This window comes from Geotrypetes seraphini, chromosome 2 (genome assembly GCF_902459505.1).
Source record: "Geotrypetes seraphini chromosome 2, aGeoSer1.1, whole genome shotgun sequence".
NCBI classification, from domain to species: Eukaryota; Metazoa; Chordata; class Amphibia; order Gymnophiona; family Dermophiidae; genus Geotrypetes; species Geotrypetes seraphini.
In genome coordinates, this window is record NC_047085.1 from 510047363 (window position 1) to 510071486 (window position 24124).

A 24124-nucleotide genomic window follows, 5' to 3' on the forward strand; every position below is an offset into this window, starting at 1 on the left:
GCTTTGGCCCGGGGGCGCGTGAGGAAAGAGGGCGGGAGGGAGCAGGGGCTGACGCTGGGTTTGCTGAAGGGAAAGTTCTGTTGCCCCTTTCCGGCTCTGAGGCGCAGCTTTAGGTCCCAGCGTTCAGGGTTGCCGGAGGGGGGAACTGGGTTCTTTCGTTTCTCTGTCCCGAGCAGCCATTCGGCTAAGTTGGTTTTCTGATTTTCTTTTACGTTTTAAGCGCTTTATTAGCACTAAGGCGGTGGGGATCGGTGGCATGGGTCTGGGCCAGGTACTAGGGACTTGGGCTACTGGGCTCGATGAACCATTGGTCTGACCCACCTCACGGACCTAAACCCGTACGGCCTTAAAAGTCTGAGGTCGGTGTCCCTGCCGCTGACAGACCTTGATTGAGACTTTACCACTGACGGATCCGTCTCAGCATAGGGAGGGAAAAGTGGTAGGATCCGTCAGCGCTAAAAATCTCTTCCAGGTCTGTCAGAGCGGCAGAGCAGAAGCCAAGAGAGCGGGGAAAAGAAGTCTCCAAACTCCAGCACCAGTCTCTGGCTCTGACAGAGCTGGAAGAGATTTGAGCGCTGACGGATCCTACCACTTGAGACGGATCCGTCAGCGCTCAAATCTCATCAAGGTCTGTCAGCAACAGAAGCTACAAGCGCCACTGACACAGACCGACACGGACCTCAGACTTTTATGGCCGTACGGGTTTAGGTCCGTCAGGTCCGCGTTTTACCCCTTTCCCCCCCCCCCCCCCAGGCAGCTCTGGTTCCGTTTGATCCTAAATCACAGGATTGTGGGTTTGAGCAGTCAAATAATTTTGAAAAAATTTTGTTTGAATTTATTTGAGATTTCATATAGTTAAAAAAAAATTCCTGCCCCAAACTAGCTAAACAATACTGCCTTTAGTTTTCTTTTGGGCTGGGGGGGGGGGGGGACATGAGTCCAGTCGGCTTTGGCGGCTATCTCTACTTGTAACAGTGTTTTTATTGTGCGTCACATTGCCCTTGTGATTTTTCTTCTTAATAAAAACAGATTTCAAAATAAATAACCTCCCCCCCCCCATGGTAAATAGTGATAATAAATCAGCTTCTATATTGTGCTGCTTTCAGGGAAACATGGCGAGGACTGGCCTACAGGGGATCCAAGGGTCAGACTGTATATTCTTCGCATATAGGCAACAAGATGCCCCAGGAACCTTCTGCCCAATAAGCCGAAGCTCCCGCCCAAATCAGGGCGAGAGGGCGGACCCTTCTACTACTCTCCCCGCCCCAGGGACCATTTTGACCAATTAGCACGGAAAGGCGTTGAATCGGCTTGAAGCTCCGCCTCCCTTTGTGACGTCATTAGGAGGGAGTTTCGATCTTCCTTTGTTCTTTTCGTTTGCAGATAAACCGGAAATCTCCAGCTCTAAATCACCGTCTCTGCCCTTCTCTCCCTCCCTCCCTCCAGCGCTGCAAGAGGCCAGAAAAAGAGCCTCCAGGTCAGGCAAATGCCTGCAAGAGCTTCTGCGCAGGTAGGAGACTGGCCCTAACATCCTGCCCCTGCTGCACTTTTCTCATCTGGGATCCTAAGCTGGACACTGGCACTTTGGGACCTTCGGAGAGATCAGAGGTTCCCCCCAAAGGGAGATTTTGTGTCCCGGGTTCTTTGTGTAGTTGCTGTTTAGCTGATGTGCTCTGTGAATTTTAACAAGAGCACCCAACAGTTCCACAGGAAAGGAACAAAACAACACTGTGGACTCGATGTTGAAGTTTATTAATGCGTAAAGGAAACCCTTACAAAGGGCTAAAGTGCAATGAAAGCAACTGACTCAAACCAAACCATGCAAATAAACAATAATGACATGGGGAAAAATTTTGTCCCTGTCTCCGCAAGCTCTGGCCCTATCCCTGCAAACCATCTGATCCCATCCACAGAAGCCTCGAATAGTTTTATGCTGACCTTATTTTATTAAAGTATAAAAAGAAACAATATTCTGTACAATTGTCATTTTATAAATCAAAGTTCTGGCTCCTGAACTAGAGAAAGAGATGTTCAGCTGGCAGGGCTTAGTTTATAAATGTTTATCAACTAATATACTACTTTATCCTAAAGCAAAAAAAAAAAGAAAATATAATTTTTTTTCTACCTTTATTGTCTGGTTTCTGCTTTCCTCATCTTCTCATTCAATTCCTTCCATCCACTGTCTGCCTTCTCTGCCTCTTCCATATGCTCTGTTACTGTGCCTCTCCCATCTCTCCCTCCACCCCTCACCCTCATTGGTCTGGTACCCATTTTCTTTCCTCCGCTCCCCCTATAGTCTGGCATCTGTCTTCTTCTCTTCCATCATTCCTTCCCTCCCCCAGGTGGATTTTAGCATCTCTATCCTCCTTTCCTCTCCTCTGATGTGGTATCTGTCTCCCCAATCCAACATGTGCCTTTTTTTTTCTTTATCCCCTCCTTCCATCCAGTTCCCTTCAGTGTCTTCTCCCCTCTCTCTCTTCCCCATTTCCCTTCAGTGTTTTCTCCCCACTCTCTCTTCCCCATTAACATCTTCTCTCCACTCTCTCTTCCCCATTTCCCCTCAGCATCTGTTCTTTACCCCCACCTCCACTTAAGCACCCTTCGCACAGTCCAGCAGCCCCCTCCCTCTCACTTGCTGTGGTCTGAGCATCTCCTTCCCTTCCTTTCCCTTGCTGGCAATTTTTATTTTTCTCTCAACAAGCAGTTGGAGCCTTGAAGTCGCGTGCGGCTGCCAGAAATTTCTCCTCTGATACAACTTCCTGTTTCTGGTTGCGTCAGTGGAGAACATTCTGGTAGCCACACATGACTTAAAGGCGCTGGCTGCTTATTGAAAATAAAAAATCGCCACGAAGGTGAGGGGGAGGGAGATGCCCAGATGGCGGTGATCATCAGGTGACTGAGAGAAGAGGGGTGGTCAAAATGGCGGCGGTGTGAGTAGCTGTTAGAGAGACAGAGGAAAATCACGGGTGCTGGTGTCTACCGTTTGAGAATAATTTTATCTTACCGCTTTTGCTCGATTCTTCCAGCGGGAATGCCTCATTCAAAGCGGAAGGGGGTGATTAGGGCTGATCCCTTGCAGGCCCTTGTCTCTACACCTGCCCAGCAAACCGTAGACCGCTTTTTTTCAGCTCTGCAGTCGGTTGCTAAAGAACCCGGAGGAAGTGACCCGGCACTGGGGAGAGATATTGGAGAGTCTCTCTACCTTTCGGGATTGGAGACATCATTGTCCCCTCCAGCTCCTTGTAACCCTTCGTGTCCAGCTATGACCGGGGCTTTGTTGCAGTAGACTCCCAACCCCGGAAGTGGATCTGTGGGGTCTCCTGGCAAGGGCACAGAGCCAGCACAGGTAGTGCAGCTGAAGGATCAACTCGAGAGAAAGGGATTTTCTCCCTTTCCCACGGAGGCCTCCTTAGGAGACATTTGGACACTCCTTCAACGTCTGGAGACTAAATTGTCTCAATCTACTGAGCAGGTAATAACTATTACTGCTAAACTTTACAATTTAACATTAACTGTTGACTCAGTGAAAAAAGATCTTACAGACCAAACTAGACAAACACAGGATGATATACAGCAGTTGCAACAGTTTAAAGTAGCTATGATTAAAGACAATTCCTCAATTCATCGTAAACTAGAACAATTTGAAAATTATAATCGAAGATTGAATCTTCGTATCCTGAATTTTCCACTACTATCTGGAACTCCGCCTATAGATTTTTTAAAAAGATATTTAACTGAGAATTTAAAAATTCCCCCTAACAATATTCCTCCATTGAATAAAATGTATTACCTACCAAATAAAAAGATTCCTCAAAGAGATGGGGGAAAAGAAGATGGAAAAGAGGAGGGAGAAGAAAAACAGATTGACTTCGGGAATATTTCAGCTCTTTTGGAACAAACTTTGTCTATAGATACTGAAAGAGCTACTCTCTTAGTATCTTTCATTTTTGAGCAAGATTTAAATATGATTTTAAAATTATACTTTAAAAATTCTCAAAAATTATTTGGAGATCAAAGACTTTGGATATATCCGGACGTCTCAAAAGTTATGCAAGAGAGAAGAAAAGATTTCCTTTCTTTATTACAAGAGACTCTTAAACTTGGGGCTACGTTTCTTTTAGCATATCCCTGTAAATGCCTGGTTAGGTATTTAGGAATAAAATATACTTTTTACTCTCCAGACCACCTGAGGGAGTTTCTAAAAGTTAAGAAGATCATTAAGGATTGATTAAGGAATGGACTTTAAGTTAAATTTGCATCTGATAGCCCATTAAGCCTTTTTCTTTTGAATCTGTTATACCTTGGTTTGTCTCCACTAGATTTTGATTACCACTCCTCTATATTGTGGTCTAAGAAAGAGGAAAAAATTTATATCATTTATGTAGAAATATTTTATTTGGAATTGTTTCATTCTCTTTATTATATGGAACAAGTTTTATGCTTGTGAATATTATGAAATTTAATAAAGAAATAATAACAAAAGGCGATCATTAGGAAGGAGGAAGGGGGCAGTGAATGGCCTTGTCCCCATATGCAGTGACCACCGTTTCAATGGGTTACCTGATAGATGCTGAGTGTGTTTCTGTTTTGTGTTTCAGATGCGGGTGACATTTGAGGACATCTTTATCTCTTTCTCCCAGGAGGAGTGGAAGTATTTAAAAGAAGGGCAGAAACAGCTTTACAGGGAGGTGATGGAAGAGAATTATGAGACCCTGATCTCACTGGGTAAGAGATAATTTTACATTTCTTTTTAGCAGTATTGAAACATCATTATAAAGCCGAAAAGCAAACGGAGAAAAAGGAAAAACAAATCACACAGCAAAACAAGAATATATTGTTTAAAAATAATATTATGTAGACACACCGTCACACTCAGTTGATCACATCAGTGAAAACATAGACAGTAATTGACAGTTTCCCATCATGAATTTGCACCTATCAATCACAGGTAAAACAACACACCTTTTGTTAATACTGTTAACTTTGTTATATACATTATATTAAAGGAAAATATCTTCTCATTATGGTGTTTAAACTACATAAATAATGCAAATACTTTCAAATCCAACTGTATCCTGAGGACTAGAGGCTCGTGGCCAGTAGGGGGCGATGTCTATGGGACGGTAATGGAATGGACGTCAGGACATGATAGTGCAGTATTTTGTGGAGTTTTTCTACAAAAATGCCTGTTTTTCATATGATTCTGGGTAACTCTAGTTAGATACAAGCATATGTGTTAGTTAAGGCTATGCCCAATAGAAGCGTACGAAAAGTTGGTGAATAAAAATCTGAATATGGATGTAGCCAAGGCCAGAAAAACATACTACAGATTAATATTAAGGAAAAGCATAATAATATTCTTTTTATGTATTTTGCTATTAAGCCAGATCATAGAAGAAATCAGGTATAGATATGCATAATGCATATATAGAGATATTGATGACTCCATTTTGGGTTCTCTGTCTTTCTGTATCTTCTGCTTGGCTTTACTCCATTTTGTGTTCGGCCTGTGTCCCTGTTGTTTAGTTTCCCGCTTTTAGCCTCGTGGTTCTAATTGATACCAGATGTGACTTAGGCTGGTTAAGAAAAGTATATTAGATTCCATATTCTAAATTGAGATATAACATGCAGTACATATGAATGAAATATAATGTGTGAAACTATGGATGATGGGGCCCCAAGTGTGGATGGATGTATGAAAAATATATATGAAAGAAGATGTACTAAAAATGAAATGGTTTATAGAAAGAACACTAAGGAAAAATCCTGAACACAGCATCTGGAAATGGTTAAGTTAGAATCAGAGACCTGTAGCAGTCTCTAGCATAGAAAGGGGGGCATATGAAGCCCACTCTTAGAAAGGCTTCTGTGTGAGTATCAGTGTAATTTGAAACTGTCAGTTGTTCAAAGCAGGAGGAGGGAGTACCCCTCCTCCAGGATAAGGCTGAGAACATTTCAGCAGCTTGCCTGATACATAGACAAACTGTCTGAAATGGGGAGCTTCGAAGTATCGGGTTGAGACCTTGTCAGAAAGCCAGCGTTTGGCACTGTACAGGTTTCCCAGATAACGCAACTCAATCTTTTGAGGTCCATGATGAAAATAATAAAAACAATACTTAATTTTTTATATAAAGCTTGTGTTATGTGTGATTTCCATATATTTATTATTTTTTCACACCTTGAGTGAAAGCTAGCAGCTTAATTGGCAATTGCAGCTTAATGAGTGCGCTGGCGTCCAATTAATCATGCTCAATCCTTATTCCTCAATAATCAAAATTTAGGTTAGGATGGGAAAAAGTGTCCTGGATGGGACTATAGGACTGATTTTCTTATATGGGCAAAATGCTCTACAGTAAAATGCCATACTGGGACAGACCAAGGGTCCATCAAGCCCAGAATCCTGTTTCCAACAGTGGCCAACCCAGGTCCCAAGTACCTAGCTAGATCCCAAGTAGCAAAACAGATTCTAAGCTGTTGATTCTAGAAATAAGCAGTGGATTTCCCCAAGCCATCTCAATAATGGCCTATGGACTTCCCTTTTAGGAAATTATCTAAATCTTTTTTTTAAACCCCTCTAAGCTAAATTACATGTATTAACTTCTATTTTGCCTTAACCTTTCAGTTCTAGGCGAATTACGATAAGAGTATTTGGACATTTCCAGGGAATTACATTTCAAAGCTTATTATTAGACAAGCATTGGATTAGCATTGCAGGACATATTTCCTAAATAACAATCATTTTGATTTCTTTCCGGAAGATTCTGATGACAACTTTATCTTGTTTTGCTGCTTGGAATGACAGTAGGTCTTCTAACGTTTTTATCCTTTGTTATTTTTTGGGATTTTTTTTATTGAGGGGTAAGAAAAGGGATTCATGTTTCTCTGAGGCCTTTTTGCTTCTTTCAGTGCAAATCTATTGTTCAGGTGACACTGAACCAGTTGGTGCTGCTGAAATGTTTTCCACTTAAGTGGTTAGTACTGACCTGCAAACTGGCTATTTGGGGGGCATTCTGGGGGTGGAGTTGGCACTTAGCTGGTTAAGTGCCAATATTCAGCACTTAGCTGGCCAAAGTCACTGCATAAATAGGACCGTTTAAAAGTCGGACTTATCTTTTATGCAGTAATCCAGAGTTTATTTATGGTTCCTGGCCTAGTCAGAGTTTGGTTCATAGGCCTCGGTTAGGTAATGCAGGCCTTATGCTTACAAACAGGTATGGCAGTACTTTTTATCCTATTAGAGAGGCATTCTGTGATTCCTCTTGCCATTTCTGTCAGCCGGTGTTTCTACATCTAATTATGCTGTCTGACTGTATCGTTGGACCTTTATAATAATAATGAAACTCCCTAAAAGGGGGGGTGGTTTAATTGAGAAATTGGGGAGAATGGTGATTTTGGTCATAGTGAGTTTTTTAAAAGCAGATTTACTATCTGTCTCTACTGTATGTGAAACGTGACTCCACCTGGCTGTACAGTATGTCCCCATCTCTGTATGTGGAGGTTGGCTCTGCTTGACCATGTTGCTGGCCTCCAACTTTAGATGAAGAGCTCTTCTTCTGGAAGTGCTGCTTAGTAAATGACAGCAGATAAAGACCTGAACGGTCCATCCAGTCTGCCCTATAATTATATGCTTTACAATTTCATGATTACATTAAAATGTCTCTTTTCTTTATTTTTTCTGGGCCATAGACCTTAGAAGTCCACCTGGTACAGTCCTTATGATTCAGACCGTGAACGTCTGCACATTCATATTCTAATGAGATCTCCTCTGTTCATCCCATGCTTTTCAGAATTCTGTCACTATTTTCCTCTCCAGTCTCCACCTCCTCGCTCATGCGGGCATTCCAGGCATCCACCACCCCCTTCGTAAAAATAATTTCTTCACATTACTCCTGTCTACCACCCCGCAACTTCAGTTTAGGTCCTCTAGTTTTACCAATTTCCCTTTTCTGGAAAAGATTTGGTTCTGCATTAATACCTTTAAATTTTTAAATATCTGTATATCACCCCTGCCTCTCCTCTCCTGCACAGTAGATATATATATTGACATCTTCAAGTCTCTTCTCATACTTCTTTTGGTGCAAACCCCCCACCATTTTTGTCACTTTCCTCTAGTTCGCTTCAAAATTTTTTATATCCTTGGTCAGATACAGCCTCCAAAACTGAACACAATAAGTGGGGCCTCACCAATGACCTGTACTTTTTGTCTGCTGGTTATGTCTCTCTATATACAGCCTAGCATCATTTCTGGCTACTTTGTCGCACTGTTTCATTTGCCTTTACATCCTCAGACATTATCACCCATCGGTGCATATCAGTCCCAGCACATACTGTTGCAGAACGGGACATAGGAGTAATCATCAGTGAAGATATGAAGACTGCCAATCAAGTAGAGAAAGCATCATCCAAGACTAGACAAATGCTGGGTTGCATCCGTAGAAGTTTTGTCAGCCGGAAGCCCAAAGTTATAATGCCATTGTACAGGTCCATGGTGAGACCTCATCTGGAATATTGTGTTCAGTTTTGGAAGCCACATTATCAAAAGGATGTGCTGAGAATGGCCACTAGGATGGTCTCAGGCCTCAAGGATCTCCCATATGAAGAACGTCTAGGTAAGTTGCAGCTATACTCTCTCGAGGAACGCAGAGAGAGGGGAGACATGATAGAGACGTTCAAATATGTTACTGGTCGTATTGAGGTGAAAGAAGCCATCTTTTTCCTTACAGGACCTACGGCAACAAGGGGGCATCCGTTAAAAATCAAGGGTGGGAGATTTCATGGTGACACTAAGAAGTACTTCTTCACCAAAAGGGTGGTTGATCGTTGGAATAATCTTCCACTTCAGGTAATTGAGGCCAGCAACGTGCTCGATTTTAAGAAAAAATGGGATCAGCATGTGGGTTCACTTTGAGGAAGTGCTTAGGGGGGAGGGTTCTTAGAGTGGGCAGACTTGTTGGGCCGATGGCCCTTTTCTGCCATCATATTCTATGTTTCTATACATCTCCCTTGGATTTCTCCTCCCCAAATGCATCACTCTATTTCTTTGCATTGAATTTTAGTTGCCAGCCATTAGACAAACTTTTGCAGATCTTTTTTCATGTTTTCCACTCTGTTACAAATCTTGGTATCATCCGGGAAAAGGCAAGCCTTACCTTCTAACCCTTTGGCAATATCGCTCATAAACATAATGAATAGAATTGGCCCCAGCACCAATCCTTGAGGCACTCCACTTCACCATTCCTTCCTTTGAGCAAACTTCATTAACCACTACCTTCTGATGTCTGTCTGTCAACCTGTTTCTAATCCAGTTTGCCACTTTAGAAACATAGAAAGATGACGGCAGATAAGGGCTACAGCCCATCAAGTCTGCCCACACTATTGTCCCACCCTTTTAAGTCTACTGACCCCCTTAAGTATAAAGCAATGTTACTTACCGTAACAGTTGTTATCCAGGGACAGCAGGCAGCTATTCTCACTAATGGGTGATGTCATCAGACAGAGCCCCGGTACGGACGTCTCACAAGCACGTGTTGCTTGTAGAAACTTAAAGTTTCTAGATGCCCGCACCGCGCATGCGCCGGTGCCTTCCTACCCGGAGATCCGGGCGTGTCTCCTCAGTTCAGGTAGCTAGCCTGAGAAGCCAACCCAGGGGAGGTGGGTGGGACGTGAGAATAGCTGCCTGCTGTCCCTGGATAACAACTGTTACGGTAAGTAACATTGCTTTATCCCAGGACAAGCAGGCAGGTATTCTCACTAATGGGTGACCTCCAAGCTAACCTCAGTGGGATGGAGGGGGAGTTGGCGACTTAAGAGAATAAATTTTTCAATACTGTTTGGCCAAACTGTCCATCCCGTCTGGAGAGGGTATCCAGACAATAATGTGAGGTGAATGTGTGAACCGAGGACCAGGTGGCGGCCTTGCAAATTTCCTCGATTGGTGTTGATCTGAGGAATGCTACTGAGGCTGCCATTGCTCTGACCTTTTGGGCTGTGACCTTACAAGGGAGTGATAATCCAGCCTGGGCATAGCAGAAAGAGATACAAGCCGCCATCCAATTGGAGATGGTGCGCTTCGATACGGGTCTTCCCAACTTGTTAGGATCAAAGGAGACAAAAAGTTGAGGAGTGGTTCTATGTGGCTTGGTGCGATCCAGGTAGAAAGCCAAGGCACGTTTACAGTCTAGAGTGTGAAGGGCCGATTCTCCGTGGTGAGAATGAGGCTTAGGGAAGAATACTGGAAGTACAATGGATTGGTTGAGATGAAATTCGGAGACCACCTTAGGCAGGAATTTCGGGTGAGTGCGGAGGACCACCTTGTCATGGTGGAATACTGTGAATGGTGGGTCCGCCATCAATGCCTGTAGTTCGCTGACTCTGCGAGCGGACGTAAGGGCTACAAGGAAAAGCACTTTCCAGGTGAGATACTTCAGAGGGGCCCTGTTGAGTGGTTCAAACGGGGGCTTCATGAGAAGGGAAAGGACTACATTGAGGTCCCAAACTACTGGAGGTGGTTTGAGAGGCGGGTTAACATGGAAGAGTCCTTTCATAAATCTGGCGACCACCGGGTGGGCCGAGAGGGGTTTCCCTTGTAGGGGCTGGTGGAACGCCGCGATAGCGCTCAGGTGTACTCGTATGGATGTGGACTTGAGCCCAGATTGAGATAGGTGTAGGAGATAGTCCAGCACGGAGGATAAGGAAGCTCGCTGGGGTTCCTTTGACTTGGAAACACACCATGAGGAGAATCTGGTCCATTTTTGGGAGTAGCATTGCCGAGTGGCGGGCTTCCTGGAAGCTTCCAAGACCTCCCTCACTTCTTGTGAGAATTGGTGAGGGGTTACGTTGAGAGGAACCAAGCTGTCAGGTGGAGAGACTGCAGGTTGGGATGAAGTAGTGATCCTTGATGTTGAGTAAGTAGTGAAGGAAACACTGGAAGTGGTACTGGTTCCCTGCTGCTGAGTTGAAGTAGGAGGGAGAACCAAGGTTGTCTGGGCCACCGAGGAGCTATTAGAATCATGGTGGCCCGTTCGAGTTTCAGCTTGACCAGAGTCCTCTGGATCAGCGGGAATGGTGGGAACGCATATAGAAATCGTTTCCCCCAGTTCAGTAGAAAAGCATCTGCCTCGAGGCGATGAGGAGTGTAGATCCTGGAGCAAAACTGAGGCAGTTTGGCGTTGTGGGGAGCCGCAAAGAGGTCTATCTGAGGCGTCCCCCATTGCGTGAAGATTTGGTGAAGGGGGCTGGAATGGAGAGTCCATTCGTGCGGTTGTAGCAGACGGCTTAGTTTGTCTGCTAAGACATTGTTCTCCCCCTGGATGTATACTGCTCTGAGTAGGGTGTTGTGGCGCACCGCCCAGTCCCAGACTCGTAGAGCTTCCTGGCAAAGGAGGGCCGAGCCCGTGCCTCCTTGCTTGTTGATATAATACATGGCGGCCTGATTGTCTGTGCGAATGAGGATTACCATGTCGTGGAGTAGGTGTTGGAAAGCTTGGAGCGCATTGAAGATGGCTCTGAGTTCCAGTAGATTGATTTGGTGTAGTCTCTCCGCATTGGTCCAGAATCCTTGGGTGCGGAGACCCTCCAGATGGGCCCCCCATGCGTAATTCGACGAATCGGTCGTGAGAACTTTCTGATGGGGGGGAGAGTGCATCAGCAAACCTCTGGATAGATTCGAAGAGGTCATCCACCAAAGTAGAGACTGCCGAAGAGCAGGTGTGACTAAGATGCGTTTGGATAGTGGATCGGACGTCTGATTCCACTGTGATGCCAGGGTCCACTGGGGGATCCTGAGGTGGAGTCTGGCAAAGGGTGTCACATGTACTGTGGAGGCCATATGGCCCAGGAGCACCATCAGTTGTCTCGCCGGTAGGGTTTGGCGAGTAGACACCGACTGGCAGAGATGGAGAAGAGACTCCATGCGTTGCCGAGGTAGGAATGCTCGGAGTCGGGTGGTGTCCAGGACCGCTCCGATGAAGGGGAGGGACTGGGTGGGTTGTAGATGAGACTTGGAGAAGTTGATCTCGAAGCCCAAATTCTGGAGGAAGTAGGTTGTAGCCAAGGCCGCCGAAGTGACCTCTGGGGCTGACGGGGCCTTGATGAGCCAGTCGTCGAGGTATGGGAATACTTGTAGACCCCTGTCCCGGAGTGCTGCGGCCACTACCACCAGGCACTTTGTGAAGACTCTGGGGACGAAGATAGGCCGAATGGTAGCACTCGATACTGTAGGTGCAGATTTCCCACCCGAAATCTGAGGAACTTTCGGGAGGCCGGGTGAATGGGGATGTGAGTGTAGGCCTCCTTGAGATCCAGGGAGCATAACCAGTCGTTCTGCTCGAGGAGGGGGTATAGAGAAGCCAAAGTCAACATGCGAAACTTCTCTTTGACCAGGAACTTGTTGAGGGCCCGAAGGTCTAAAATGGGTCGCAGGTCGCCCGTTTTCTTCGGGACGAGGAAGTACCGGGAGTAAAACCCTCGGTTCAATTGGTCTGACGGGACCGGCTCGACAGCCCGAAGCTGGAGTAAGGTTTGGACTTCCTGAAGAAGAAGGGCGGTCTGCGTCGAGCTTGAAGGATACTCTCTTGGGGGACCCGGTGGAATTGAAGAGAGTATCCTTCTCTTATGATGGTGAGGACCCATAGGTCCGTAGTTATGGCCTCCCATCGATGGTAAAAAAGATGGAGGCGGCCCCCTATGGGAGAGGCCGAGGTTATGCTCCCGGGGGGGGCGTCAAAAGGGCTGGGGGGCCTTAGGTACGGCCGGTGGCTGAGGTTTTTGCTGAGACTTCTGGGGAGGTTGTCTCTTCGCAGGCTGCCTCGCAGCAGGCGTTTGTCTGGGCATGTAACGCCGCTGGTAAATCAGGGGTGGCCTGGAAGGTCGAGACTGTTGAGGTTTGGGTTTGGGCCGCAGGATGGATTGAAAGGATTTTTCATGATCCGACAGCTTCTTGGTAACAGTTTCGATAGACTCATCGAACAGGTCAGCTCCAGCACATGGTACGTTGGCGAGTCTGTCCTGAAGGTTGGGATCCATATCGATGGTACGGAGCCATGCCAGGCGACGCATAGCTACCGCGCTTGCGGCGGCGCGTGCCGAGAGTTCGAATGCATCGAAGGAGGATTGCATCAGCTGGAGGCGTAATTGGGAGAGGGAGGCTACCACTTCCTCGAACTCGAATCGAGCTTGGTTGTCTATGAACGGAGTGAACTTGCGGAGCACCGGCAAGAAGAACTCCAGATAGGAAGAGAAAAAGAAGTTGTAGTTTAGCACTCGTGACGCCATCATGGAGTTTTGGTAGAATTTTCTACCAAATTTGTCCATCGTTCTCCCCTCTCGGCCCGGCGGTACAGAGGCGTAGACCTGGGAGGGATGAGAGCGTTTTAGGGAGGACTCGACCAGCAGGGATTGGTGGGAGAGTTGAGGGCCCTCGAACCCTTTATGGTGCACGATGCGGTATCGAGCATCGAGTTTGCTGGGGATCGCCGGTATGGAATACGGCGTTTCGAAGCACTGCATGAAGGTCTGGTCCAGTAATTTATGCAGGGGGAGCCGGAGCGACTCCGTTGGGGGGTTAGGTAAATGCATGGTGTCCAGATACTCTTTGGAGTATCGGGAGCCCGTGTCAAGGGTCACATCCAGATCATCCGCCATTTGTCGGAGGAATGATGAGAAGGACAATTGTTCCGCCAGCGTCGGTCTGTGGGACGGGCTGGCGGAGGAGGAGGCCTCCAGGTCCGTGGACATCGGGGAGTGACAAGGGGAATCGGGCACCGGTGTCTCCTCGTACTCCGGGCCCCTCGGAGGGGACGCCTCTGATGAGGAGTATCCCCTACGTTGCAGTTTTTTCTGCGGTGACACCTCCGAATGGCGTGAGGAGTGCCAGGATGAGTGTCTCGATCGGTGCCCGTCTCGGTGGCGGGACGGGGATCGGGATCGTCTGTGCATCGCATGGTCTCCCGAGGTCCCCAAGTGGATAGGGCTGGAAGCAGTGGATCGCCACTGGGTTTGCGATGCGGGTTCCTGCGATGCTACCCAAGTCTGGTAAGGAGTACGGAGGAACTCTTCCTGACTATGCCCAGGGCTTCGAGTATCGATCGGAGGTCTGGTCCCATGTTGGCGCGGAGGCGTAATGGGTTCTAATGGCGGCATGTCGGTAAGCGAGGCTTGCCGCGTGGGTATCGCCGCCCTCCCTCGTTCGTCCTCGTCGGTTGCCGAGGTCGAACGGTGTGGGGGAGGGGGCGGACCGCCCCTTTGGACCGGTACCGGGAGGTCACCCTGTATGGCAGCGATGAGCCCGGGTCCGATGGTCTGCATGAGCTCAACGAATTGGGCTTCCAGCACGGACCGCAGCGAAGCCGATAGGGAGGGATCCGCACCGAAAGGGGGTCCTCCTGCACGGGCATCGCGCTCCTTCGAGGTCGAGTGCTTCTGCTTAGTAGCTTTCGGCACTTTGATGACCATTGGTGGCACTGTGGAAGGAAGAGGTACCTGAACCGAGGAGACCGGGGCAGGCACCGACGTCGAGCTCGTGGATGGTGTCGGGGCGATCGATGCCGGTTTCACCGCACTCGATGCAGGAGGAGTCGATGCCGGTTTCGCCCGAACCGGGGAGGTATCAGATGAAGTGGAGGCTGAGGGATCCTTAGCTGCGTCCATCTTGAACATCGATTTCCACAATAGGCAACGCCGCTTTAATGAGCGTGCCGTAAGGGTAGAGCAAGGCCCGCACGATTTCGGGATGTGGTCAGGGCCCAAACACTGCAAACAGCGCCAGTGAGGGTCCGTGAGTGAAATCGCGCGTTGGCACTTGCTGCACTTTTTAAAACCGGTGATTGGCCGGGACATAGGCCGGAAAATCTCTGCCGCGAGGTCGAAGCCCGTGGGCCCGAGCCACGTGGCCGGCCCGTTCGACCCGCCGGAGGAAATAATCTTCTCCTTTTTTTTTTTTTTTGAAAAAGAAAAGAACTGTTAACTGTAATTAAAAGAAACGAAAACGCGGACAAGGAAGGCAAATTTAACTGAATTCAGCTAGCGCATGAAGAAGTTGAACTTCTCAGCTCCGCGGAAAAGAAAGAACTGAGGAGACACGCCCGGATCTCCGGGTAGGAAGGCACCGGCGCATGTGCGGTGCGGGCATCTAGAAACTTTAAGTTTCTACAAGCAACACGTGCTTGTGAGACGTCCGTACCGGGGCTCTGTCTGATGACATCACCCATTAGTGAGAATACCTGCCTGCTTGTCCTGGGATAATTATAATTATACTGCCACTCTACTGACCCGCTCTTTTAAGTCTATACCCTAGTGACCCTATTTCTTGGCATGACCCTCATAGGGATCCCACATAGGTATCCCATTTATTCTTGAAGTCTGGGATGCTGTGGGCCTTGATCACCTGCACTGGAAGCTTGTTCCAATGCTCAATCACTTTGGGTCCTAACTTCAGCTGGTCGAGCTTCCTATGAAGAACCATGCTAAAGGCTTTGTTAAAATCTAATTAAATTACTAGTGCACTGCCTTAGTCTAATTCTCTGGTTATCTACTCAAAGAATCTGATTTGTTTGACACGATTTACCTTTAGTAAAGACATGTTGGCTCGGATCTTGTAACCCATTCTAAGAAATTTACTATCCTTTCCAATAGCCAAAGTGAGGCTTACTGGCCTATAGTTTCCTGCTTCATCTCTGTGACCACTTTTGTGAAGAGGAATCACATCTGCTCTTCTCCAATCCCATAGAACAGCGATGGCGAACCTATGGCACGCGTGCCAGCTGTGGCACGCGAAGGCCTTGCAGCTGGCACGCGGGAAGGTCCACAATAGAGAGCTGCACGGGTCACGGGGATCACGTGGGGACGCCCCCTAGGGTCGCGGGGATCCCGTGGAGAAGCCTCCGAGGGTCGCGGGGTTCCTGCGGGGCTGGATGTACTAAGTCGCGCGGCTTGTCTCCCTACCTGCTCTGCTTGCAGCACAGAGCCGAACGGAAGTCTTCCCGACGTCAGCGCTGACGTCGTGAAGACTTCTGTTCGGCTCTGTGCTGCAGGCAGGGTAGGTAAGGAGGAGTAGCCTCGCGGCTCGAGTGGCTATCAAGGGAGGGGGGCGGTCCGCCCCACCCCGGGTGCAGCACAGCCGGCCAGGTCCCCTTACTTTTGTGGCGTTTCCCCGACCGACCGACAACAGCCCTGGTCCGACAAACCTCCCTGCCCTTAACCGCGAATCTAAATTACCTTCTTACAGCAGCTGTAAGAAGGAAATTTAGATTCGCGGTTAAGGGCAGGGAGGTTTGTCAGACCGGGGCTGTTGTCGGTCGGTCGGGGAAACGCCACAAAAGTAAGGGGACCTGGCCGGCTGTGCTGCACCCGGGGCGGGAGAGAAGGAGGGGGGAGAAGGACGCTGAAAGCACTGGGGAAGACAAAGGGGTGGAGAAGGACGCTGAAAGGCCATGGGGAAGACGGGGTGGGGGGGAAGGACACTGAAAGCATTTGTGGAAGACAGAAGGGGGAGAAGGACGCTGACAGGACATGGGGAAGACGGGGGAGGGAGAGAAGGACGCTGAAAGCACATGGGGAAGACAAAGGGGTGGAGAAGGACGCTGAAAGGACATGGGGGGGTGGAGAAGGACGCTGAAAGGACATGGGGAAGACAGGGGGTGGAGAAGGACGCTGACAGGACATGGGGAAGATGGGGGGGGAGAAGGACGCTGAAAGGAAATGGGGAAGAGAGAGTGGGGAGAAGACGCTGGCAGGGAAGAAGACAGATGCTAGACTATGGGTGGAGCGGAGGGAAGAAGATGGGTGCCAGACCAATTTGGAAGGGGGGAGAAAGGGAGAGGCACAGTAACAGAGCAAATGGAAGACGCAGAAGGAAGAGAGACAGTGGATGGAAGGAACTGAATGAGAACATGAGGAAAGCAGAAACCAGGCAACAAAGGTAGGAAAAGAATTCTATTTCTTTTTTTCTTGCTTCAGGATAAAGTAGTATATTAGTTGTGTTGATAAAAATTTATAAACAAAAGAGGCTCTGGTAGAAACCCGTTTACAAAGTGTGTATTCTTCCCAATTAATATTTCCAAATTAATAAAGTCTTTTTGCTTATTTGTAAATGGGTTTCTACCAGAGCCTTTAATTCAGTAGCATAATTAAATGAAATAACTATTTCTGAAGTTTATAGGGATGGGCGGGGACGGGTGGGATTCCTCACGGGGACGGGTGAGACTTTGGCGGGGACGGGTGGGATTTCTGTCCCCGTGCAACTCTCTAGTCCGCAATTAAGATATGCGGCGCGGCGGGAGGCGAGTGTGCCGGTGTCTGCTTTGCAGCTCACCTGGCAACAGGGCCAGACTGGCCATTGGGAGGACCGGGCATTGTCCCGGTGGGCCGCGGCCCATCCTCCTGTGCTGGCTGCAGTCCTATGAGTGGATGTTTAGCCTGCCTGTCTTCCCCTTAGTATCCTATGAGCCAGGCAGTGTGTGAGGGGGAAGTGGGGGGGAGGAAGAGAAGCTTCACACTGAGTCTGTCACAGGAACTCAGTGAGGCTGTAGTGTGACTCCACATGTGACATCTGTAATCAGGAACATTTCCTAGTGCTCCCATGCTAAAGAGGTGAGGATATGGGGGGATGTTAATGTGTCTAATAATGTGCTCCTCTGTAAAAACCTCTGTATCTTCCATGGGGGACATGCTAAATTCGAGGAAATAAAAAAGCTGTTTATGATGATTGCATAGAGAAGTTCAGTAAGCTGAGAGGAGGGCTGGGCTCTCTGTGAACAACCAACACACTAACCCTCTGTGCTGTACCTTATGGAAAACTCAATATAGCAAAAAACAGTAAAGTGTATATGTGGCCCTTCACAGTGCTTTTGTAAACATCATAATAAAATAACAAAGGCTCCAATAATGAAAAATAAAAGTCCTTTTCCCATACACTCAGGTTGCACAAGTCCGGTTTTCACCCGGACAGTATATTTTTTGACCAAAACGGATGTCTACAATTAGTAAAATTCCCCAATCACATATTTTTTTATGGGGACGGATTTGTATACAGCACTTCATTAGATTTTTTTTTATTATACAAATTTTATCTTTTTGTAGACTTGAAGTCTTGAACAAAGAAAATGAGTACAGCAAAAAAAGCAAAAACATAGTGGAAGACCATTCCAAGAGGCCTGGACAGAGACATATGGAGTGATTGAACGCAGTGGGAAAGCATTGTGTATTATGTGTAATGAAAGTGTTGTGTCTCGCACATCAAGTGTCAAACGTCACTTTGAGACCAACCATAACAGTGTTGCTGAACTTGGTTTAGCTCAAAGAAAAGAGTTCCTTGTAGGAAAATTAAAGAAATATCACTCCCAGTCTCTTAGTTTTAGCAACTATCTTTCAAAAACTAATCATCTTACAGTTGCCAGCTTTCAAATTTCACTGTGCATGGCAAAACATGGTAAGCCCCTCTCTGATGGAGATTTTATCAAAAAGGCAATTTTGGCTGGGAGTAATTCACTCTTCCATGATTTCCAAAACAAGGATAAAATTGTGCAGCGCATCTCCGAGATGCCGCTAAGCAGAAATACTGCAAAAGATAGGGTTCTGCGAATGGCTGCTGATGTTAGTCAACAGCTTACTTGCGACTTACAAAAAGCACCCTTCTGCTCCATGTGCTTGGATGAAAGTACAGATATTACTAACCATGCAAGACTAGCGCTCATTTTGCGTTATGCTACTGGTGACATCATGAGAGAAGAGCTGGTAAAACTGCTGTCTTTGCCTGGAAGAACACAAGGGATAGATATCCACAATGCTGTGATGGAGGCTTTTTCATCACTAGACATAAGTCCAGAAAAAGTGGTTTCAGTTACTAGCGATGGAGCACCTAGCATGGTGGGGACAACATCAGGATTCATTCATTTCTTTGCTAAGGAAACAAAACATCCACTGATTCAATTTCACTGCATAATACATCAAGAGGCTCTCTGCGCCAAAGAAAGCAGCAAAAAACTTGACGATGTCCTCAAAGATGTAACAAAAATGGTGAACTTCATCATGGCGCGTGCTCTTAATTTTCGACAATTTCAAGCCCTTCTTGATGAGGTTCAGGCACAATATAACACTTTACTGATGCACAATAATGTCCGGTGGCTGAGCAGAGGACAAGTGTTAGAGAGATTTGTGGCCTGCTTGGAAGAAGTTAGGCTATTTATGAACGAAAAGGGGGAAGACTATCCTCAACTCACCAACATGGCCTGGCTTACCAACCTCATTTTCTTTACAGATTTTACTAACCACTTTAATGTACTAAACAAAAAATTACAAGGCATGGGAAAAACAGCAGAAAGCATGTTTAGTGACATCAAAGCTTTTGAGAGAAAATTGCATGTTTTTGAAAAAGACCTTGAGAGTGGACAGCTAAAATATTTTCCCAACCTAAAAATACATTTGGATAATTCTACAACATTTGTGGACAGTCATAAAAAACACCAGGAAATCCACAAAGCATATTCCACCATTGTAGCCGAAGCAAAGGAGAATTTTAGTAAAAGATTTTCTCAGTTCCGTAAGATGGAGACAACCCTTTCATTTATAACTTCCCCAGAAAAGTCCACATTTGAAGATCTTGATCTTTCCTGCTTACAGTGGTTGGATATTCAAAATTTGGAAATGGAGCTACTGGAATTTCAAGAAAGCTCTATCTGGAAAAGTAAATTCAATGACCTGTGTGCGGCTCTTGAACGTATTGAGTGTGAAAGGGTGACAAATGAAATCACTGCTAGCAGTTCTGAAAATGAAATCCTAAAAGCGTGGAATTCTCTGCCAGACAATTTTAAGTCCATGAAAGCACTTGGGATTGCTCTTCTTACTTTGTTTGGGTCATCCTATGCTTGTGAGCAGCTGTTTTCGGCTTTGAATCATATAAAATCTGATGCTAGAAACAGATTAACGGATGACATGAGTGCTGCATGTGTTGCTCTGAAATTAACGCACTATGAGCCAAGGATTGACAAGTTATCAGCATGCATGCAACAACAAAAATCACATTAATTTTTTTCAGAGCATGCCCAATGCATATGTTTACATGAAGCAGTGTTTTCAGTTTGCAGTTAAGACACTTTCTAAGTTATTTAAATATTATTTAAAGATGTTATTTTAAAAAGGGACTTTACATGGCCCTGTTGTATTCCAATCTGGAATTTCCAATAAAAACGGTTGGTTTAATTGAAAGCTCTTTTGTTTTCTTTACATCATATTATTAGAAATGTAATGATTTAACTATTTTCTAATTTGATTGTAAATTTTACAAAAAAACATGTATAGACTCTTTGAGAATGCACACCGAGTCTTGACACAGTTAACAGTTTTAAGAAGTTTATCTTTTTTTTTACTCAGGATACATTTGACATGTTATGTGAATAATACATTTAAAATATGTTGTGTAACTGAATCAAATTCTTCCTAAATTCATTAAATTGAATGAAATCATTAAAACATTATAAATTGCCAATAAATTGAAATGAAAACCAAAGGATTGTGAATCAAATTGATTCTCTGACAATACAAAGATTCCAACCTTTAAAAATGATGTTACATAGTTCAGGCAACTTTATAAAGAGTTTTTAGATACTAAAATCTTGTTATTAAGGTTTAATTGACGTGCTGGCACTTTGAGGAAATTCTTTGGTTTTGTGCGGCAGTTTGGGCACTCGGGCTCAAAAAGGTTAGCCATCACTGCCATAGAACCTCTCCCATTTCCATGGATTTAAGTGAACAAGCTAGAACCTCTCTGATCTCCCTCAACATCCTGGAATTGATCCCGTTTAGTCCCTAACACTTTCTTCTGTGAATGGTGCAGTATCTATTCCATTCTCACGTGTACCTTTGCCAGCTAATCGCGGTCCTGCTCCAATATTTTCTTCTTAAGTATTTGTTTAGAACATTTGCTTTTTCCTTATCACTCTCCTAATAATGGTTCATAGCTTCTTTCAGTCTTGCAATTCCATTTTTCATCTTCTTTCACTAATATACCTGAAAAAATTTTTGTCTCCCTTTTTTATATTTCTAGCCATTTGTTCTTTCACTTGCACTTTCGCCAGACGTATCTCTCTCTTGGCTTCTTTCATTTTCATCCTGTATTCCTTTCTGTGCTCCTTCTCTTGAGTATTTTTATATTTCACGAGCGCCAACTCTTTTTTTGCCTTTTTTTTCTCCACCACTAGTTTGGAGAACCATATCACCTCAGTAAACTAAACTAAACTTTAAGTTTATATACCGCATCATCTCCACAGGAGTGGAGCTCGACACGGTTTACAAAGCTTAAAAATATAGGAAGAGAGAGGAGAAAGATTTACAAGGGCATATATAAAGAGGGGATGTAACAGGAGAAGAGATGTTATATGTTAGAGAAAAGCCAGGTTTTCAGTTGTTTCCGGAATAGTTGGAGGGAGCCCAGGTTCCGCAGCGGGATAGTGAGATCGTTCCAAAGGCCCGTGATTTTGGAGAGGAGGGATCTTCCCAGTTTTCCTGCGTGGAGGATGCTGTGTAGAGAGGGGAAGGATAGTTTATGTCTGTGGGCTGATCTGGTGGTAGCAGGCGTCAGGGCGAGGAAGGATAGAGGGATTAGGAGCGGAAGGATGCCGTGAATGATCTTGAACGCCAGGCAGGAGCATTTGAAATGAATTCTGGAAAGTACTGGGAGCCAGTGAAGATTGGTAAGTAGTGGGGAGATGTGATCAAATTTGCGTTTAGCAGAAATCAGTTTGGCTGCAATATTCTGGATAAGCTGGAGTCTGCAAAGTCTTTTTTTTGTTAGGCATAAATAAATGGCATTACAGTAATCGAGTTTGGATAGGATAATGGATTGTACAAGGACGGTGAAATGTTTTTGGTGAAAATAGGATCTAACTCTCCTCAGCATGTGGAGGCTGAAAAAGCATGATTTTGCCAGGAAATTCAGGTGATCGCTGAAGGAGAGGGAGGAATCGATAGTGATGCCGAGGACCTTGCTTGAGAACTCAAGGTGCAGAGCAGGGCCTGTGGGTAGTGTGAAGAGGGTGGGCAGGTGAACTAATTTTGGGCCGAGCCAGAGTAATTTTGTTTTTGATTCATTTAATTTCATATGTACAGAGAGGGATCAGGCGTGAAGTCTCATTATGAATGAAGTGATGTTCTCTTGGAGGTTTGTAAGGTTCTGATCTGTTTCGAGGAGGATAAAGATATCGTCTGCATATGTCTATAGTGTTTCAAGGGGGGATAGTTTGAGGAGCTTCAGGGAGGTCATATACATGTTGAAGAGAATAGGGGATAGGGGAGAACCCTGTGGGACACCACAGGAAGGTGTCCACGAAGCAGATTTGGAGCCATTTGCGTTGACAATGTAGGAGCGAGCGCGAAGGAAGTTTGAGAACCACTTTAGGACAAAGGAGTCTATTCCTATCTCAGAAAGTTGGTAGATTAGTATGTCATGGTGCACTACGTCGAAAGCCGTGGAGAGATCAAACTGTAGAAGAACGGCAAATTTGTTTTGAGCGTGTAGTTGTTGCACCTTTGAAATTAAGGAAACTAGGAGGGACTCGGTGCTGAAATTGGGCCTAAATCCGTATTGGTAGTGTTGGAGAATGGAGAATCTCTCTAGGTAAGAGGAGAGCTGAGTAGCGACTATGGTCTCTAGAAGTTTTGTTAAAAGAGGGATGTTAGCTATGGGGCGGTAGTTCGATGGTAAGGAGGGGTCTAGATCGGCTTTTTTCAGAAGAGGGGATAAGGCAATGTGTCCCTTTTCTGTGGAGAACAGGCCCGATAGTAAAGCTTTATTTATAAGGTTAGTAAGGGAAGAGATGGCCTGCGCAGGGATGTTTTCGTAGAGGTAGGATGGGAAAGGATCTAGGATGCACTTGCAGGATTTGAGTTTGAGGCAAAGATTAGAGATCTGGGGCTCGGATACGAGTTCGAAAGTAGTCCATGATCTGTCAGCAGGGATAGAAACATAGAAAGATGACGGCAGATAAGGGCCATAGCCCATCAAGTCTGCCCACACTATTTACCCACCCTCTTAAGTCTACTGACCCCCTAAAGAATAATTGTAATTATACTGTCACTCTACTGACCCGCTCATTCAGTCCTAGTGACCCTATCCCTTGGCATGACCTCGTAGGGATCCCACATAGGTATCCCATTTATTCTTGAAGTCTGAGATGCTGCGTGCCTCGACCACCTGCACTGGAAGCTCGTTCCAATGCTCAATCACTCTCTCCGTGAAGAAGTATTTCCTGGTGTCTCCACGAAACTTCCCTCCCCTGAGCTTGAGCGGATGTCCTCTTGTGGTCGAGGGTCCCCTGAGAAGAAAGATATCATCTTCCACCTCTACCCGTCCCGTGATGTACTTAAATGTCTCAATCATGTCTCCCCTCTCCCTACGCTCCTCGAGAGTGTAGAGCTGCAATTTGCTCAGTCTTTCTTCGTACGGGAGACCCTTTAGCCCCGAGACCATCCTGGTGGCCATCCGCTGAACCGATTCAACTCTGAGCACATCCTTACGGTAATGTGGCCTCCAGAATTGAACACAGTATTCCAGATGCGGTCTCACCATGGCTCTGTACAGTGGCATCATGACTTCAGGTTTCCTGTTGACGAAGCTTCTCTTGATACAACCTATCATTTGCCGTGCTTTAGATGAAGCCTTCTCCACTTGAGTGGCTGCTTTCATGTCAGCACTGATGATTACTCCTAAGTCTCGTTCTGCCGTAGTCCTGGCTAAAGTTTCTCCATTCAGGGTGTAAGTTCTGCAAGGATTTCCGTTGCCGAGATGCATGACCTTACATTTCTTGGCGTTGAAGCCCAGCTGCCAGATCAAGGACCAACTTTCTAAAGTACGCAGGTCTTGCTCCATAGCATCCTGAAGATTACAGCTGTTTACTACATTGCATAGTTTGGCGTCATCAGCGAATAAGGTTACCTTACCTTGGAGCCCTTGAGTCAGATCCCTAATGAATATGTTGAAGAGGAGTGGGCCCAGGACCGAACCCTGTGGCACTCCGCTGGTCGGAGCTGATAGGATCGGAGTCCTTCGGAGGAAGAGAGTTGTAAGAGATAGCTGGGGGGAACGAGCTCTTATCGTTGAAGAATTTGGCTAGGTCATTTGGAGAAGGGGGGAGGG

The 24124-nt window shown here is 46.1% G+C and overlaps 1 protein-coding gene across 3 annotated transcripts in view; it reads left to right on the top strand.

The window, feature by feature from the left end:
- The first annotated feature begins 935 nt into the window (after positions 1–935).
- LOC117354622 (gastrula zinc finger protein XlCGF28.1-like) overlaps positions 936–24124 on the top strand; it is a 29791-nt gene continuing 6602 nt past the window's right edge. Inside the window, exons 1-3 of one of the 3 annotated variants that reach the window (XM_033932429.1) lie at positions 936–1510; positions 3027–3472; positions 4599–4725. In XM_033932429.1, coding sequence (XP_033788320.1) covers positions 4599–4725 — 127 coding nt within the window. In that variant the 5' untranslated portion in view covers positions 936–1510; positions 3027–3472. Of the gene's footprint in view, positions 1511–2448; positions 3473–4598; positions 4726–24124 lie in introns of those variants that run through there. The other 2 variants (XM_033932427.1, XM_033932428.1) reach the window with 2 other exon arrangements.